This window comes from Leptopilina boulardi, unplaced genomic scaffold, assembly GCF_019393585.1.
Source record: "Leptopilina boulardi isolate dan_hultmark-lab unplaced genomic scaffold, ZJU_Lbou_2.1 LbouV2_112, whole genome shotgun sequence".
Taxonomy (NCBI): domain Eukaryota; kingdom Metazoa; phylum Arthropoda; class Insecta; order Hymenoptera; family Figitidae; genus Leptopilina; species Leptopilina boulardi.
In genome coordinates this window covers 461,653-481,299 of record NW_026137655.1, presented here as the reverse complement: position 1 = coordinate 481,299, position 19,647 = coordinate 461,653, and the positions used below count along the sequence as shown (strand labels likewise).

At 25.6% G+C, this 19,647-nt stretch overlaps 1 protein-coding gene and 2 long non-coding RNA genes across 6 annotated transcripts in view; 2 read left to right on the top strand and 1 right to left on the bottom strand.

Annotated features, from left to right (window-relative positions):
* LOC127280436 (uncharacterized) overlaps window positions 1-19,647 on the top strand; it is a 148,497-nt gene that overhangs the window by 949 nt on the left and 127,901 nt on the right. The window contains exon 2 of the long non-coding RNA XR_007842835.1: window positions 16,445-16,556. This is a non-coding gene — a long non-coding RNA (uncharacterized LOC127280436). The remainder of the gene's footprint in view (window positions 1-16,444; window positions 16,557-19,647) is intronic.
* Window positions 162-8,579, top strand: LOC127280432 (uncharacterized). The gene is made up of 2 exons (XR_007842833.1): window positions 162-6,731; window positions 7,243-8,579. It is a non-coding gene; the product is annotated as an uncharacterized LOC127280432 (long non-coding RNA).
* LOC127280320 (neuronal acetylcholine receptor subunit alpha-7) overlaps window positions 9,681-19,647 on the bottom strand; it is a 219,334-nt gene continuing 209,367 nt past the window's right edge. For all 4 annotated transcript variants that reach the window (XM_051303252.1, XM_051303261.1, XM_051303236.1 and 1 more), the window contains 5 exons: window positions 16,499-16,608; window positions 14,934-15,151; window positions 13,804-14,001; window positions 12,587-12,740; window positions 9,681-10,479 (listed from right to left, as the gene is read on the bottom strand). In XM_051303252.1, coding sequence (XP_051159209.1) covers window positions 12,656-12,740; window positions 13,804-14,001; window positions 14,934-15,151; window positions 16,499-16,608 — 611 coding nt within the window. In that variant the 3' untranslated portion in view covers window positions 9,681-10,479; window positions 12,587-12,655. The remainder of the gene's footprint in view (window positions 10,480-12,586; window positions 12,741-13,803; window positions 14,002-14,933; window positions 15,152-16,498; window positions 16,609-19,647) is intronic.

Below are 19,647 nucleotides of genomic sequence, written 5' to 3'. Positions count from 1 at the left end.
TCTAAATTTCACAGAAAATTAAAAGGCATTAAAATAAGCTGCAACACTTATTATTTTAATCCAATTTTGCTTATTTTAATCCATTTTGGTATTAAAATAAGCAAAATTGGATTAAAATAATAAGCGTTGCAGCTTATTTTAATGCCTTTTAATTTTCTGTGTTCTTTTTAAAAATTTTTGTTATTTTTACTTTTCTAATTTAAAATACTATTTTTTTTGTGAGTGAAATAATAAAAAAAAATTAATTTTCTCTGAATTTAAATAAATAATGATTATAGCCAAAGAGTATAATGAAAGTTGTAAATTTTACAAGATTTTTCCCTGACATAATGTAATTTCGAACATGAAGCTAAGCCGTTTATTAATTTGCAATTGGTTAATGGTCGTGCGGAATATTGGACATGGAGGCTGGATGGTACATGATAAATCAATATCAATGGCAAATTTATCATTAAAAATATTGTAAAAAGGGAGAGAAAAAAAAAGAAAATAATATGGAAACGGAGTTAAAGAGGGACAAATTCTACGTATCTCTCGTATATAACCTAATTCAATTCCTTCATGTTTTTTTTTTTTTAGTTTTATTATTTAATTGGTTAATCTTAAAATTTATTAACAGTTCATACTATTCATTAGTTTAACGTTTTCAATTCATTTACATAGTTCATTTTAGCAGGTTCGGTTTATTATACAGTTACGCGGTTCTCGCTATTTACATGCATACTTATACATACACATATTCAATTTAATGTTTCACAAACACACATGTATACGTACGTACATACAAATACATACATTCTGTGATTTATGATCTTTGTGTAAATGTTCTATGTTCCGTTTCGCCTGAGAGTTGCTGATTGAATGACTGATTGCGTGTCTGTTTGTCTGTCTGTGAGGGCTTCTATACATATATATTAATGTCCTAGAGTGCTCACCTCCTTTTTAAATTGACCGTTTTAATTTTATTTTAAAAAGTTTTGCGTAAAATTTTTTTAAAATTATTTTTATTTTTTTATTTTTTATCCAAAAATCTCATTTTTCTATTATAGATTGGAAATTCGATTTTTGTTTTATTTTCTATTTAAAATTTGTATTAATTTCATTTTTTAAATTTCATTTTTAAAATTTTATTTTTGAATGTTTAAAATTTTGTTTTAGAAAATTTCTTTTATAAACTTATATTTTGTATTTCAATGGCGGATTATTTAATTTAGAAATTAAATTTGAAAATTAACATTTCTGAATATTTTTAAATAGTTTTATTAACAGAAATAATAATTCGTTTCTTTGTTATCTCGAAAAAATTTTTAAGACAAAAGTGAACACTCATTCTCTCGTTCTGCAAATTAGATATAAAAAAAAATAAAATAAAGAAAACAAAAACAACTCATTTACGACTTTGACCATAATGTGATTTATTTCGTGTATTAAAAGTCAAGATATATATATATTTTTTTTGGAGGAGAAAATGATATATAAAATCCGAGGCACGTCTTTTATTTTCTTTTTTTTCGGTTCACATTCTTTTCTGTCTCTCCATAATTCTTTTCTCTCTACAAGGACCAATTGTTTGGGAGCAAAGATTGCCTATTACGCGAAGGTATTACAGAAAACATCGTTTTAGTTTTTTTTATTGATCGTTTGAAAGCCATTGATCCGTAATAAAACCGGAAATGAAGACGAGTCGAATTTAGATGAAAGTTCGCGGCCTAGAAACGAATCCCATCGACACCGCTTTTTAGAGTACCCATTAATCTTTTAACAACACAAAAAAAAAAAAAAAAAAAAAATGCCAATCACTAGAAATTTCACCAAACTAATTGGAATTGGAATTTTTTATACTCTTGAAATTGTATTTGTGTCTTTGTTTTCTATTCAAATAAAAAAATTTCTGCAAATGTAACATTGAATCTAAAAAATTTAATAAATCATCTAAAACTGATTTACAAAAATAATTAACAGTTGTAGATTTAAAAGAAATAAAAAATTTTTTTTTTTTAAATATTGTGTTTGTGTTTAGCGATATTAAGTAAATATTGATATTTATTTTCAGTACATATTGACTTGGGTGCATTAGGTAAAAGTCGTAAATGAGTCGGGTTGTTTGATAACGTCGGCAAATCGATTATTATCACAGAAATTATTTACATTTTTTTTTTTCACTCTTTATTTTGCAAAAGTTATTTTTCATCAGAATTATTTATGAGGACAAACGAGAATCGGGTCGTCGCGCGTATATCTCGATTTGAGTCTTTTGTTGGCATAAATTTTTTTTTTTTTATTTTTTTATTATTTTTCATGAAAAATCTAGCCGACCTATAGATAGTAGAGAAATAGATGTACAGAGAGAGAGTGTGATGCTGATTCTTGGTCCAATCAGTATAATGCAAGAACTCAGCGAAAAATTACCCTGGTTTTTGGCATATACATATTTATATATACATATATAGCAAATAACGTGAAATATATTGTGAAATTGCTTATTTCTCTATATAATAGAAAAAAAAAAATTCCTGATTGGTCGATCTTAAAATTTTTGCCTTATACTGATTGGATAGACTAGCAGAAGGACGTGCCAAAGTCAATAATTTCACGTTCTGCTGCATAATCTTTCTTTTAGGGGGGGATTCGCGAGAAAAAAAATAATCAAATTGAAAATTTTCTATATTGATTGTCTCGTACAAAAAATTCATTACGGAGATTTTTTCTTTTTTTTTAAGGGGCTATTTGGCAATTAACAAATATTAAATTATTTACCACTGTAAAAAAAGGATTTAATCATTACTAGAGAATTAGTAATAAAAAAACACGACTTTTTAAAGTAAATTTAAAACTCTTTCCAGTGTCCAAATTAAAAACTTTCTTTAGAAAAAGAGTAAAAATTTTTCTTTAGTAAATTTTTTTTTTAAAAGTTTTGTTATAGAAAACAAAGTTGCCATTGTTATAATGAATTTTTTCGATAAAAATGAGTATTTTTTTGTAGTAAAAAAAAAATTGAAAAACTAGTACAGCAAATCGAGGATTATTTGAGTTTTTGAAAAATTTAAAAAAAAAAGTGGTAAGATTAGCAGATACATCAAAATTGGTAATTATTGACCCAGGGGGGGGAGGGTAAAAGAGTACGACGGCAGATTCTATTGCTTGTCCTTTTTTTTATTTACAGAATCTTTTATACCGTTTTACATAACGCTCACACCGGTTTTTTTTTAAAATTTTTAAATAATATTTTATTACTATTTTATTATATTACTATTATTATTTTATTATTAGTATTTATTATTAAACGCTCGATCGAGAGGCATTTAGGTTTGGATTTTTACACGTAAAAACTCTTTTTTTTTTTTTTTTTAATGCTACCGAAGTCGGTTATTTACGAATATGTATAACGTGGGTTTTTTTTTATTTTTTTTTATTTTTATATATTATCAACATTCATTACACGCATTTTCACTTCTTTTTTTTTAATATAAAATCCTTTTATCTATATTATTATTGATAAAGTATATTTTTTTTTTTGTTTTTACTCGATTCGATTTAACTAGCATATTAATCCTTTTTTTATGTTTTTTTCTTTTCGATTCTAATATATTTATATATATTATATATATAGGTATATTTGAGCCTTAATTGTCGATCGTCCGACGAGAGTGTCCTGCCTGCAGATTTAACGCTTGTCATCACGAGGCAGATGATCGGTATAATAATTTTTATCGTTTACTATAACGAATTTTCCCTAATACAGTAAATTTATATTATTTACTCGTCGTCAATTTTTTTTTTCCTCTCTATTCAAATTTTTTTTTTTTTTAATTATCTATCGTTGTTACACACAACATCAAATTAAACAAAAAATCTATATTTACTTTTTTTTTTTTTTTTTAATAGAAAGGGAATATTTCCCTATAATTATAGTTTGAAAAAATGAAAGTCCTCTAATCAGTTTCCTAATTAGATTGCCGTATAATTGAGTTTTAAAACGTATTCCTATGGATACTGACTAGATAGTGATAGTTTATTAATTATATGCGGTTTATAATTGTTAGATTTATGAACTTGGATCGCGTTCTCACATATATCGGCATTTTTAATTAATTTTTTTTTTTATATAATCAATTCGCCTAGAAAGAATCGCCTCTCGTTTGGAATCTTGTGTTTTTTTTTATCGTCGATATTCTGCTTTTTTTTTTTTTATTGTGAAAAAAATAACCCTCGAATTATTGATAAAATTTAATTCCACGCCGACATAATATATATTTATATATTTATGAAACTTTTAAGACCAGCTTAAAAAATTTTCATTTGAGTTTAATTGCTAGTTTTATTATTACACAGTATTGTCGTGAGGAAATAATTTTGCAATATAAAGAATAAAGTATTTTCCTACAAACGCAGGGATATTTTTTTTTTTTTTTTTTTTTGGTTCAAGAGGGTACTTTGTTAAATTTTAAAAAGCAAAAACCCCTTCAGGCGTTTTTTTTTTCCTTTTTTTTTTTTGCTTTCTCAATTTGCAATTATGAGATTTCATATCGATGTTCGCAGTCTCGTCTGATTTTCATTTTACTTTGACAAACAGAAAGAACTCATTTTTTTTCTTGCTTGATAAATGAGCTTTGCGAAAGTATATATATCTCGCGTCTAGGTGGAACAAAAAGAAATACTCAATTTCTGTCGAATTATTTGACTTTTAGATAAAAAAAAAAAAAAAGAAAAAAAGAAAAAGTAGAATGTGATTTTGAAATTGAAACTGTAATATTTAGTTTAAAGGAATTTAAATATATTTCGATTACGGGCTGTATGATTATATCATAAAAAATTATTAATTAGAATTTTTATTTTTATAGAATTTTATTAGAAATTTTTTTTTTTTTTTGATGAATTTTCGAATTTAGCATTTAATGGAATTTCTTTTTATACGAATTTTTATAAAATTCTCATTTGTCCGAATTTTTATTTGTACAAATTTATAAATTTTTTAAGATCCCGAATTTTAATTTGTCCGAAATTACAAATGACGATACTAACAATCGACAGAAAGATATGGGCGCAATTTTTAAAATTGACGAATTAGAAATTATTAAAAACATCTTGATTGATCAATTTTAAAAATTATGCCGAATTCTTTTTGTCGATTGTTTGTTCTGCCATTTATATACTTTTGGACAAATGAAAATTCGGCATCTTAAAAATTGTAGCATAATTAAAAATTCGGACAAACTAAATTCATTATATTAGAATTTCTGTCATTTAAAAATTCAAATCAAATTCTATTAAATTAAAATTCTTTTAATCATATTTTTAAAAAACGATTGATGATTGATTTTAATTCCATAGAAAATTGTGATTTTTTTTTTTTTTGAATCGAACATGAAATTAAATATTTTTCTTGTTTTTCTTTTTTCACAATTTAACATTTGTTTAAACAATTATTTGTACTTCGTTTCCGAGTATTTTTGTTTGAATGCGGTGAAAATGTGGTTTTTGTGAGTAAAAGTGAAGAAGCAAAACTGTTGAAAATAGAAGATATGTCAGGAAAGTTGATGTTTGCAAGAAGCACTTAGAACTTGGCGAATTTCGTCTCTGCTCGACATGGTAAGCAATTTCTCCATCTCGGATGTAATATTCCGCAGTACGCTTAGTTTGACTTTGGACACCGAAAACTGGAAAGCATCGACATAGTTTCCGACAGCGGTTGGTTTGGGTCTCTCTCTCTCTCTCTCTCTCTCTCTCTCTCTCTCTTGCTCTCTCGCTCACTCTCCCAAGTTTGTTGGCTTAAAATAAGTTTATAATGGTCATGTGATCTCTGAATTCGTATACCGCACGTTGCAAGTTAGGGACATATAAGGGCGTGCCAAAAAGGGTGTGGGGAATTTCCTACTAGAGAGAGAGAGAGAGAGAGAGAGAGACAGAGAAGTTGGAAATTTGACACGTTTGCATCACATGGACGGGAGAACTTTGCATATTGCACTATATGCCAAAATGGCTGATACAAAGGACCATCCCTTTTAGATCCTTGCATATATATATATATAGGATTTATGATAGCCTTGTGGTCATTTTCATTCTCCTCTGTTAGCTCAACTTGTTTATATCTTTTTTTATGTCACGGAAATTAGGTTTTTGTAACAATTTTTTTCTGCCGAAATTCTTGTAATTGGATCTTGCAAATCAAATTTTAATTTTTAAATTAATTACTTTTTTTTATTATTTTGATCATCTTAATTATTATTAAATTAATTACTTTTTTTCATCATTTTAATTATTAAATTAATATATTGTGTTTTTAGGTAATGCAGTCAGAAAAAGGTTCTAAATTCTACAAAAAATGTTGAAATCAGTAGTAAAATATCGTTTTAGTCAGACTTTACATTATTCTGAATTTGGTGTCAGTAGTGATAGTGTCATTTATAGTCAAGACAAAATATTTGAAAGTATTATTTTAATCTGGTAGATAGGTTACGATTTTTATAACTCTCTAAGTAGTAAAATACCATTTTAGTCAGACAAATTATTTTAAATTTATACTATTTAAAATCAGTATAGTAATGATTGTTTTAGTCAGACTGGTTTTGTTTTCTATTAGTAATAAAAGAAAGTTTCAGTAAGGCTCTTCAATTTTTGTGTTTGGTATTAGTTGAAAAACACAGTTTCTGTAAGTAGTAAAATACAGTTTTAGTCAGACATGTTTATTTCATATCCTTGCTATTTAAAATCAGTAGTTAAGGTGGTTTTTGGTCAGACTGTATATAAATTGTTTTGTTTTCTGTCAGTAGTGAAAGAAAGTTTCAGTCAGAGTTCAATTTTCTTGTTCGTTTCCACTTGGAAAGATTCTCCGAAAAGTGCCCCCTGGAGGTTCTATCAGAATTCCGCCTGAACTTCCAATGTAATTCCGTCGGAATTCCATCGGAGTTCTAAAGAATTTCCATTGGGATTCCGACGGAATTAGGATTCTAAAAATTTTGAAAAAAATTAATCGTAATTCCGTCGGAATCCAATCGAAAATTCTTTGGAACTCCGATGGAATTCCGACGGAATTACGTTGGAAGTTCCGGCGGAATTTTGATAGAACCTCCAGGGGGCACTTTCCGGGGAATCTTTCCAAGTGGGTTATCAGTAGAAAAAATTAGACTTGGTCAGACATGTTTTGAATTTTGTAATCCTGGAATTAGTTGTAAAACACTGTTTTAATTAGGCCAAAATTTTTTAATTCTTACTATTTAAAATCAGTAGTAAAGGTTGTTTTAGTCAGACTAAATAAATTGTTTTGGTTTTCTATTAGTAGTAAAAGAAAGTTTCAGTCAGACAATTTTTAAATATATTTTTGTTCTTAGTAGAAAAAGTACTTTAAAGTGTCATTTTAAGCGTATCTTTTTTTTTTGACAGAAATGAATCAATTTTTCCAATTATTATAAATTTTTTTTTTTTTAATATTTATATAAGCTTGGTCTGTAATTCGGGATATATAAGTTGAGGTTGGAGAGTTGATTTAAAATTCATCTGGCTTTGTTCCCACATGTGACAGACATTTGAAATCGACAGCACACGTTTGTGTCGATTGTGTCACACTTTCAAATTCTGGTCCCCAATACACAGAGAAAAGAGAGAGGGAGAGAGAGAGAGAGAGAGCTGAACATTTGAGTTTGATACTCTATCATGTACATATGCATGTTTTGTTTGTAGACGAACTCGAAACACATCCGAGTCGGACAGAGTAAACAGTCAAGTTGATTGGGAATCGACATAGACTGCTTGTTCCCATTTGGATCTAATACTTAAAGGGATATGTGAATAAAATTTTTTTTTCGTCAACGAAACTCTCCTTCCTTTCCATTCTATCTCTATGAGGAAATAGTTTTTTTTCTTCTATTTTTCAGTACTTTTTCCATTGTCCGAACTGTAACGAGCTTTGTTAATTTTAATTCCATTCTCTATTATATTTCATTTTTCATATCTCAGTTATTTTTTTTTTTTATCACAGCGAAACAAGTTTTAATTTTGTAATTTTTTGTTTTCTGTAATATTTAGTGTTTGATTTATTTAAATAATTATTTTTTTTTTCAATAAAGAATCTTGATAATTATTCTTGTTTATAAATTGAAGAATACTAGTTCTTAAAAAGGAAGACATTAAAAATTCACTGATGAAGATTATATTTTTGAAAAGAAATTATTTTTAGAAGCGTCGAGATATATATATTTGGTCCTATCTATTGACTCAGTGGACTTTGAAAACTTTGGATTGGAAAAAGTTTAAGGTCACTGAGACTCGCGGGAAAAAGACTAAATTGGGAGAAGGAAAGAAGTACAAATGATCTTTTTCACAGTTGACGAACTATCGATTTTCGTGACTTTATATATACTTGTGCGCTCAACAAGCAAGAGTTCTTTCTTATGTTTGAGTTTTCTGATAGAAGAGAATCAAGTAATGTTTTTCAATTAGACAAGAAATTCGACTTTAAGAAAGGCAAAAGAAAAAAAAAGTTTTTTAGCTAATCAATATTATTGTATTTTAAACAGAAATAGAGAGAATTCTTTATTCTTGCGAGGGAAATTAAATATCGATGACACTTTTTTTTTTTTTTTTTAACAAGATTCCAACACAAAAAAAAATCTTAGATTAATTAAGAAATATTTTCCCTGGAACATCAAATTGTGTGGCGATCCAACTGGCAGTAATTATAATTATTTTTTTTATTTCTTTTTCGTAGTCCAGTTGCAGCTATCTAAATTGGCGAATTATTTTTTTTTTTTGTCCGCCTCGCGATATTAGACGTTATATCATACAAACAATTATTTTCGTATCTAAAAACTGCGTTAAATGGTAATTCGCTGAATCCCAGAAGTACAGATTTCGGTTCTTTTTTTTCATTTTATCGGTTGTTGCGATTTTCACAAAAAAAAATTTCCTATTAAGTTTCCTCCAATATTTTTTTATAAGAATAGAGGGTTTTTTTTTACCCCTTTCTGTAGACAGAAAAGGAATCTTTTTTTTTATAGACAGAGATGGCAGTTATTTGAAGGCCGTGTCAGAATCTCGACTGTTTATTAATAAATTGTAATAGATTTTTTTTTCTCACTATAAAAGTAAAATTTTTATAACTTTTTTTAAAAATAAAAAAGTGGGTCCCGAACCATTTTTCGTGGAGAAAGAAACAAATTTAAATCTTCAAATTTTGTTTTGAATTATTTTTTTTTATTTATTTGTTTCAAATAATTCGTCACTTGACTGTTATAAATTTGTAAATAAATATTTATTATAGCAAATTATTTGCTGCCAAATAAATATTTATTTGAAAATTAATTATTTGAACCAAATATATTTTTTGTTATTCATTCTAGTTTTGTTATTCTAATATAATAAAATTAAAAAAATATACAATGGAAAAAGTATTAAATCAAGAGAACCCATATTGTGCGTATTTGATTTAATTATTTTTTTTGATGCATGAAAATTTTATTAGTTTAAATTAAATTTTCTTGAATTAAAAAATTTATGTGAATCAAAAATAATTGATCAATGTCAACTGAAATAATTGGAATTTCTTTTTTGGATGAACAATGAATTTCTCATTTAATATTAAATGATAAGAATTTATCATTAGATAATATAAAAATAAAATTTGAAAATCGAAGTTATTTTTCAAAGAATGTAATTGAAAAATAAATTAGAGAAATTTGAAAGATTGTAATCTTAATTGAGTTTGTTTCTTCGAGAAGAGAAAATCGATTATATAAGGAACACTGACATTTAAATTTGTTTCAACGTATATATATATATATTATATTATATTATTAATACCATCTGCAGAAAGGGGGAAATATCTCTAAATCCGAATAAGTGAAAATTGATATAGAATAAAGTCTTTCACTTTTTTCAATAAGTGAAAAAAAAAAATTTTTAATATGAAAAAAAAAATGAAATAAAAAAAAAAGGAAATTTATTTTAGGTGAATTTTAATTTATTAAAATTTAGAGAATTGGTCTTTTTCTGTCTTATCATAAATAGAGGAGAAGACCTACTACCTGTTTGAACATATTCGTTATATATTTATTGCGCGCTGTTGATATATATATACTAAATACATATATATATACGCACCGGAATCGAAGAATCTGGCGTTTTGCTTTCGACTTCTGTGGGATTATAAGCGGAGGCGGTTGTCGTTTCGCGCGCAGTCGTGGCGGAGGACATCTTTGACTATATTCGAATGGTTGAAGTCGGTCGAACACGAGGATGGTGGAGAAGCGAAGTGTTGCGGCTCCATCGGCCTGCCGATCAGCCGATCGATCCACAAGGGTTGTCACTACTTGTAGCACTCTCTCTCTCTCTCTTTCTCTCTCTCACTCTCTCTCTCTTTCGCGCTACTTCACTTGGCATGTGACACCAGGTCAATCTCATTCGCATCTGAGTCCCTCTGTTATGTATACATATACATAGGGGGCGTCAACGCTCCATACACATCAGGAATTCATTCTGCGAAACCTGTTCAAATAGATTTTATCTTAGATCAATCACCATTTATCGTAAAATGTTATTATACTTTAGGGCAGAAAAAAAACAACGATATTTTAAGCTTATGAATATAATAAAATGTAAATGCCCCAGTCATTGTCACTGTCCTTGGTTGAAAATTATAAAAAAAAGTAATTTCAAAAAAAAACAAATAAAAATTTTTTATTTTACATTCCTTTTTATTAATTAGTTTTGATTAAAATTAAATTTTACTTACGGATTTAATAATTTAATTTTAAATGTAAAATAATGATTGTTTTTTTTAATTTTAAATAATTATTTTTTTATAATAATTTATGGTAAAATAATTTATTATATTAATTATTATTTCAATAACTTTTAATTATGAAATTACTTATTTGACAATTACTAAAGCAAAAGTGACGGTAATTGGGACATTTACCTTATATTTAATAGGATGTAATGGAATATAATACGAGTATAAGAATACTTTTAAATTTAGGTAATTCTTTTTTTTAATATTTCTGACTGTAAGAATAAAATAGATTCTTAAATAGGAGATAGAATTTTTTTCTGTAAAAAATTTTATTATTTATTATCAGTAGTAAAAATGGGTTTTCAGACTCTTAATTTTTATGTTAGTTATCAGTAGAAGAACTCAGTTTTAGTCGGACAAATTTTAATTTTTGTTATCTTGGAATCAGTAGTTTTTCGTTTTAGTCAGACAAAACTTGAAATTTGAGTAATTCAAATGTAAGTAGTGACAGTCATTTTCAGTCAGACTTACAATTGGTGCCAGTAGTAATAGTAATTTTTAGTCAGACACAATATTTGAATTTATTATTTTAGTCTGGTAGACAGGTTACGATTCTTATAACTCTCTAAGTAGTAAAATACCGTTTTAGTCAGACAAATGCTTTCAAATTTATTCTATTTAAAATCAGTAGTAAAAGAAAATTTCAGTCAGACTCTTCAATTTTTATGTTTGGTATCAATAGAAAACCTCAGTTTCTATAAGTAGTAAAATACGATTTTAGTCAGACATGTTTTTTCATATTCTTGCTATTTAAAATCGGATGGTTTTAGACAGACTTTACAAAATGGTTTATTTTCTGTTAGTAGTAAAAGAAAATTTCAGTCAGACTTAAATTTTTTATCCTTATCAGTAGAAGAACTTAGTTTTAGTCAGATAAATTGTAATTCTTGCTATTTTGTAATTAGTAGTAAATTTTCGTTTTAGTCAGACAAAACTGTTGAAAATCGAGTGATTCTAATGCAGGTTGTCATTTATAGCCAGACGTAATTTTTTTTAATTTTTAAAAAAGTAGTAAAGACGAATTACAGTCAGACAAAGAGTCTACAATTCTTAGTACCAGTATCAGTAGAAAAATGTCGTTTTAGTCAGACAATATGGTTTAAATTCTTTTACAAGTAGTAAAAATCAGTTTCAGTCAGACAAAACATAAAATTCTTTTTTCTATTTTTAAAAATTCAGAATGAAAAGTACAGAATTCTTTTTTTTTTTATTCGCAAAACTTTATTATAATTTTTGAGAAACTTGAAATATTACATCAACTTTTTGATAGTACTGAAATCAAAATACATGTTTCAACGAGAAAAATACGACCGCACTGCGCCATATGTCTGGCTAAACAATTTTTATCTACTTGAAAATTCACGATTGTCAGAGCACTTTAAATATTACTTCAAAATTTGATAATATTTCAGACCAGCACACTTTAACTTAAAAAGAACTGTTATACAATGCGCCAACCGTCTGACTAAACTGTTTTATTCCATTGTATAAAACTTGCGATTACTTTTTCAAAACTATTTTTATAGAGGACAAAAAAAAACCTATAAAAAGAAAATAATTTTCAAACTTTAATTATTTTTGTAAAAAATTATTTTTATATAAAAAAAAATATCTGAATTTTGAGAATATAAATTTTTGTAACTTTACTTTTTGAAATATAGTATAAAAATTCAATTGGAAAAAAAATAAATTTGAATTTAAAATCAGAATTATGAGATAAAGAAGAATTCTTTCGATTTTAAAATTTGCTGAGTCATTTTTGAAATCCTTGTAAAATGATAAAAATAAGTTTATTCTCACCTCATGCCAGGGAATCGTAGCTGCAGGATTATTCTTCGAATTTGATCACGACGGCTTATCGCTAGTCTATTACTGGACGATTATATGAGGCGCGGAAAGCAATACGGCTACCGTCGCTATCAGTGTGAACAACGTAAAGATGATCAAGCAAGTCCTTGAAAAAAAAAATATTCAAAAATTTGTCACAACACTCAATTATACACTTTTTTTTAGAATTATTTATAATAATTTATATTTTATAATAATTTATTATAATTTATTATAATTTTTAATAATTTTAAATAATTTATAAAAATTTCATTTCGTTTTATTTATTTTATTTTTTTTATTTTATTGCATTTTTTTCACTAAAAATAAAGATGAAAAGGGAAAATTGATTTTTTCTCTTTTTTTGCATATATCGCGTACAAAAAACTGGAAAACAAAACTCTATAGTTTTCAGTATATATATATATATATGATTCCCTTTAATCAACGATCTCTCAAATAAAGAAAAATCTTACTTGTCCAACAATCCAACTTGCTGGTTATATTACCCTCGAAGATGTAATTTAAAAACTTACTTTCAAAACTGACAGGAAGTCATTGAAACTTAAAAGAATAAATTTGAATGCGATTTCAATGTGACTGAAAAGTTGAACTGAATTTTTCAATTTCAAATGCTTTTTCAAACGAGAATATTATGAATAGATTTTTCCAAATATAAAAGAATCGTGACATATATCTTTTTTTTTCTTCCTAAATTTTCAAGTGATATCGCAAGAAAATTTTTCTTCTTTCCTTTTTTTTTCCCCTCTATTTTTTCGTTTAACCAATCTCTTAAAGTTCTGGGTTATCATGGAGGGAAGATAAAAAGGGCTTACAGATAGTATCAGTTAAAACGTATAAAGACAGACACAGCTTTACTGCTAAATTTTATAGATCTTTTTGCAAATTTAACAGAGTTATCTGTAAATCCTCGAATTTGCCATAATTTTTTTTTTTATTATTATTTATTACTTATATTATTTTTATTATTATTTATTTATTTTATTCTTATAGTATATTATTTATTACTTTTTTTATGCACAAATAAATTATTATTTTATTAATGAAAAATTAAAAATTATTGAAGTGATTTAAGAAAAATTTTTTTGCAACAAATCCGATTATATTAAAAGAATTTATTGTCCAATTAAATTATTTTTTTGTAATTAAAAGTTTTAAAAATAAAGTACCTATCAACGACCATAGCCGCAAATTTCCAATCGCTAATGACTTCGGCTTCTCCATCAGCTTTCTTCATTCGTCCCGTTATGAATTGAAGTTCTTTGAGAATCGTTTGTAATTCCCTCTGTGTACCGCTGAGGGGAAGCGAAGCTGAAGTCTCCTCAACGGTGGCAGGTCGACCAGTCAACGGTGTTCCATACACCGACCTGTTGTTGTCAAAGGTTTTTCTCTTTGAATTTTACTTGACGTTGAATCTCTCACAAAAACAAATTTTAATTAACTTTATACTTAAATAAATGACAAATGAATACCAATTATCACACTTTCAATATATATAGTAACATCGTTTTTTTTTTGTTTTCGTTTCTCATTTTACAATTTTATTTTTGCAATTTTATTACTTTTTTTGTATTTTGAGTTAATATTTTTTTTCTTTTAATTTAATTTTAATTAAAATTCGAAAAAAAAATTAAATTAATGATTAATAAAAAAATAAATATGAAAATACAAAACATTTTTTTTTTTGCTCTGGATTTTTTTTTAATCGATTATAAATAATTGTTGGTCAATTATTGAAAGAATGCTAATTCTTCTATTCTTCATGGGGGGGAAATTCTTCAATAAGCAAGAAAACCTTTTAGTAGTAAAAGCCACTTTGTGGCATCTGGATGACCAAACTCAAGTTATACTACTGTGAACTCGTGCGATTGCACAAGCCACTCAGTAGATTGATTTTATAAGTTTAAATTTAAAATGCTTTTAATTCAATTGAAAATTATGCACTTCATAAATATATGCGATCAATAAAATTTAATTCACCTCCCATTAAATATAGATTTGTTTGAAATTATTCTTTTGTCTATTTACTTTATTATATTTAATATTTTTTATTAATATTATTATTGTTATTATTAGTATTGCTAATATTATTATTATATATAATAATAATAATAATAATAATAATAATAAAAATAATAACAATAATAATAATAATAATAATAATTATAATAATAATAAAGTAAATTAAAAAAATTTTGTGAGAGATAGAAAAAATTGTTTCCTTATTGAAAATTGTCATTATAAATGAAAAAAAAAATTGTTTGTTTCGTATTATAAATTTTTGAAGAATATTATTAACCGTATGTAACCGGTAGTTTGATTTGCACTGTTGACACCGCCGTGACGAAAGTCATCATCGATATCTAAGACATTCGCCAATAGGCTTTTACTACTCCTTTCTTGAAGTTCGAGTTCCTTCATCCGATTGCTCATTAGAATGGTCTTCCTCGTAATGGGTTTACCCGGTCGAGACATTCTTAGAATCCACGGCAACCATTGTAGAAATACCCTCTTTATCTGTAAAAAAAAAAAATGTGTAAAAGAAAATTTTTTTTTTTTTTTATTCTCGACAAAATGTAAGACTTACAAGTGGCATTAAAATGTGAGGACTACTACTAGCTAGATATTACTGTATAGCTATTTCTTTTATGATTCAACTCGTCGTGAATTCAAAATACTAGGAATTTTATTATTCACATCTTTTTTTTTTTTTTTAAATTTATTGGTTTGAAACAAAAAAAGTGAAATGAAAATAACTTGACTGTCGTTTTTTGTTTTAATTCAATTGTTAATTATTTTTTTTCTTTTTTTTCAATGAGAGAAACCTTTTTTTATTTGTATAAATTTTTGTAACGTTAAATATTTTGTGGTTTATTTTTGACTTTGTAAAAAAGCAAATTTTTATTTAGCAAAAAATTTGGATTAATTTTCTCTTATTTTTATTTAATAGAATTTTGATTTAGTCACATTTTTATTCAGTAAAACTGAATTTTTTAGAAAAATTTAACTAATTAATAGTAGGAAAATTTTTTATTAGCAGTAAAATTTAACTAATTCAAAAGAAAAAAAGTGAGGATTTTTTTTATAAATTTATTGGTTTGAAACAAAAAAAAAGTGAAATAAAAATAACTTGACTGACGTTTTTTATTTTAATTCAATTGTTATTTTTTTTTCTTTTTTTTTCAATGAGAGAAACCTTTTTTTATTTGTATTAATTTTTGTAACGTTAAATATTTTGTGGTTTATTTTTGACTTTGTAAAAAAGCAAATTTTTATTTAACAAAAATTTCGATTAATTTTCACTTATTTTTATTTAATAGAATTTTGATTTAGTCAAATTTTTATTCAGTAAAACTGAATTTTTTAGAAAAATTTAACTAATTAATAGTAAAAAAAATTTTTATTAGTATAATTTAACTAATTCAAAAGCAAAAAGTGAGAATTAGTCAAAATTCTTACTAATTCAAATTTAGAGAGTAAAAATAACTAATTTGATAGTAAAAAGTTAGTTATTGATTTAAATAGTAATAATTCTACTAATCTTTTAGTTAAAAATAATTAATTATTAGTTAAATTCATTTTTCGATTGTGTTAATATAACTAAAATTTCTGGTAACTAGGTTCAATTAGTTTTGAATATTTTTCCACTGAAACTAATTGTTAGTTAATTTTTTTCTACTAATAATTAGTTATTTTTTTTACTAATTCCTGAAGGAGAGAGAATTTTTGGTTTTTTTTATGTAAAATAATTTAATAGAATTTTTTTTGTATTGTTATTAATAAAAAAAAAAAAAAAAAAATTATTTTCAGAAAAACTGGAGTGATTTCTTCAAGTCCTTTGAGAAGCTGGAAAGAAATATTTACCCAATTTGGCATCTCGTGAATATCGGCAGTTCGATGATGATAATTGAGCACCACAACGGTGAGTACAACGCTGCTAGCCACCATGAACATGATGCAATTGAAATATGTCCCTAAATCGAGGAATTGTTGATAAATTCCCCGAGAAAAGATGAAGAGCGATTAGTTTTTGAAATGACACAATTCTTACATATATGATTCTAAAGATGAAAGATTATTATATATTGCCATTGTATATTATTCTTTTCACGACATTATTCTCGATTTTCATTTTCCATTTAATAATCTTTCATTTATTTACTAATCTCGCTATTACTCTATTCTACTTTTTCTTTTTTTTTTTTTTTTTTTTTTTTTTTTTTTATTATTATTATAAAACTCAAGCCTCGAGATTTCTTGTCCTCTATTTAGTAGGAAATTTTCATGAGTTCTTGTGGCTTGAATTTGTCATTATTAAAAAGTTACTATTATCATTTTTTATTTGAAATGGGAGAACACGCATTTCAGATTCACTCGTACCCAGACAACACTCGAATGATTGTTTAATTACAAAAAAAAAAAAGAAAAAAAAAGGCCAGTCAAATTAGCATTCATCGCATTTACAGAGGGTGAAACAACAAAGAGAAAAAAAAACAGGTGTGAAAATAGGTCGTAACACTCAAACGAATATATATAGATATACATAGAAACAGAATATAAAATAGACTAATTGAATTTTTAATTCATTGAAAACAGCATACTTACTTATGCGTTTTACAGAAAATTTTACGCAAATAGTGATAAAACAAATAAACAAACAAACTACTTAGACGTACTTTATACAGATATAATATAAGCATGCAAATATATTTTCAATATACATTCTATTTACATATTAACTACATTTTTTTTTAATCTAAATTTTTTTTAGTAATCTAATTTCTAGACAAATATTTAATGCAAAGTGCACTTAATAACTATAGTTGAGCTGTGTGTCTCTTTATACTTCTTCTTTTATTATAATCAGGATTCAGTAGCCTCAGTAGAAACTCGATAAATCGACGTTCAATATAATTCTTTATAATATTTTGTCGGGAGAAAAAAAAGAAAGTTATTTTAATTAGTTATATTAAATTTTTTTTTCATATTATCATGGACAAAAAAAAGGAATAAATCTAATAATCGGATTGTTAATATAGAAATAAAAAATTTGGTTCAAATTGTCATCACAATTTCCAATCGTTAAACTAACAAAAAAAATTTGTAGCAACAACAAACCAGATGAATGGTTTTCAAATAGATTTAAATTTTATTTGTTTTAAAAAAATGTATTTATTACAAATAAAATTTTATTTGACGCAATTTTTTTTATTTAAAATAAATTTTCTTTTTTAAACCAAATAAAATTTATTTCAAACAAATAAATATTTATTTCTTTGCTAAATATTTATTTGTCTCTGAAAGGGTATATATTAATAATCTGATTGTCAGTTTAACATTCCTTTATGTATTTTCCTGTCATCACAATTATATATATACTATAAGAGAAATTATATATTTGTCTCAGGGCAAAATATTTATTTATTTTCAATAAATTTTTATTTAATGTAAATAAAAATATTATTTGTTCCAAAATTTTATTTATTCCAAATGCAATTTTTATTTACGCCAAATAAATGGCCAAATATTTGGTTCTGAGACAAATATACGTTTATTTAATTCAAATATATTATATATTTGTTTTGAATAAAAAATTTCTCTTGATATATTATTCATGACAATTAAATTATTTTTATTTTAATTAAATTAATAAATAAATTATTTGTTTTAATTCTTAATAATAATAATTTTATTGTTACCGTAAGATAATTTATAATAATTTTTTTTTTTTTTAATAGTTAATATGAAATAATTTTGTTGAATATTAAATTAAAGGTCAGTTATCGAGAGTCTATGGTATTTAAATATTTTTTTTTAATGATGCATATGTTTAGAAAAATTGTCTAGTTATACTATTTTAGTTCGACGTTTCTTGTATGTTTACCGAACGATTCACTCGTTTTCCCCTAATTGCAAGCGTGCACACCGAGAACTCTGAATAGAGTTTACTTTGTTTTTTCAGAGCTTTTATCGTTGTGACAGATAAGGAGGTTTTATCCTCTTTTTTTTCTCTTTTTCTTAAATATCTGTATATGTGGCATGCAAGTTTTTGAGATAGACAAATGTCTCAAAAAAAAAGGTGAATTTTTATTCAAGAGAAATAAGACAGAAAGTGAATGATATAAATGTAGGGTCATAAATATGAATTCTCCTTCACAAAGTTTTAAAAATAGTTTTAATTTAAAAAAAATAGTTTTAAATTTCGAGTTTCTTTCGATACTGCGGTTTTTCTTTTACATTTTTTTTTTAAATATTTTTTTTACATGAATTTAAAAAATGGGTCAATCCATTATATTTCGACTGAAGTGGTCGCTGACTAATTTTTAAAAATTATAATACTTTGCAGGAATGATTTTGAAGTTATCAAGATCACGAAATGAAAAGAATTTCAATAAAATTTTAATTATTTATTGCAAAATATGACTTTAAAGTATATGAGGTGCTGAAAACTGTCAATTTTTTAGCCATTAGAAAATATGCAAAAATACGTAGAATTTACCATAAAAATAAAAAAATTTTTTTGTAATTTACTAAGAATGAATAAATTTATCATTATCAATTGATGTAATTATTTAAATATGTGAAATAATATATAAAATATGATTTTCAAGTTCGCCTGTCAAATAACCTAAATTTGCAAATTTCATCTATTAAATGTGAGAAAGAGAAGTCATTAAATTGAAAAAAACCTTACCAAATATAAAGTACCTGTGACTAACTTTTAGTTTTTCTTAGCACTTTTTTCCTTTTTTCTTCATAAATGTGAAATAAAAAGCAATAAAAATTGGCACTTTGCTTATTTTCACTATTTTCAAATGTAAATAACTTTCTTGGAGAAAACTGAAAAATTACAAAACTTGGGCAATATCTAATTGATCACTAAATACACACACTGGAAAAAAATTCGCTTTGGTCCCGAAGATACTTTTTGAGATAATTAAGTTTAAACTTTTCACAATTTTTATCAGGTTAATACATGTAGTTTTTTAAGGACGAAGTTAGGTTTTATTGGT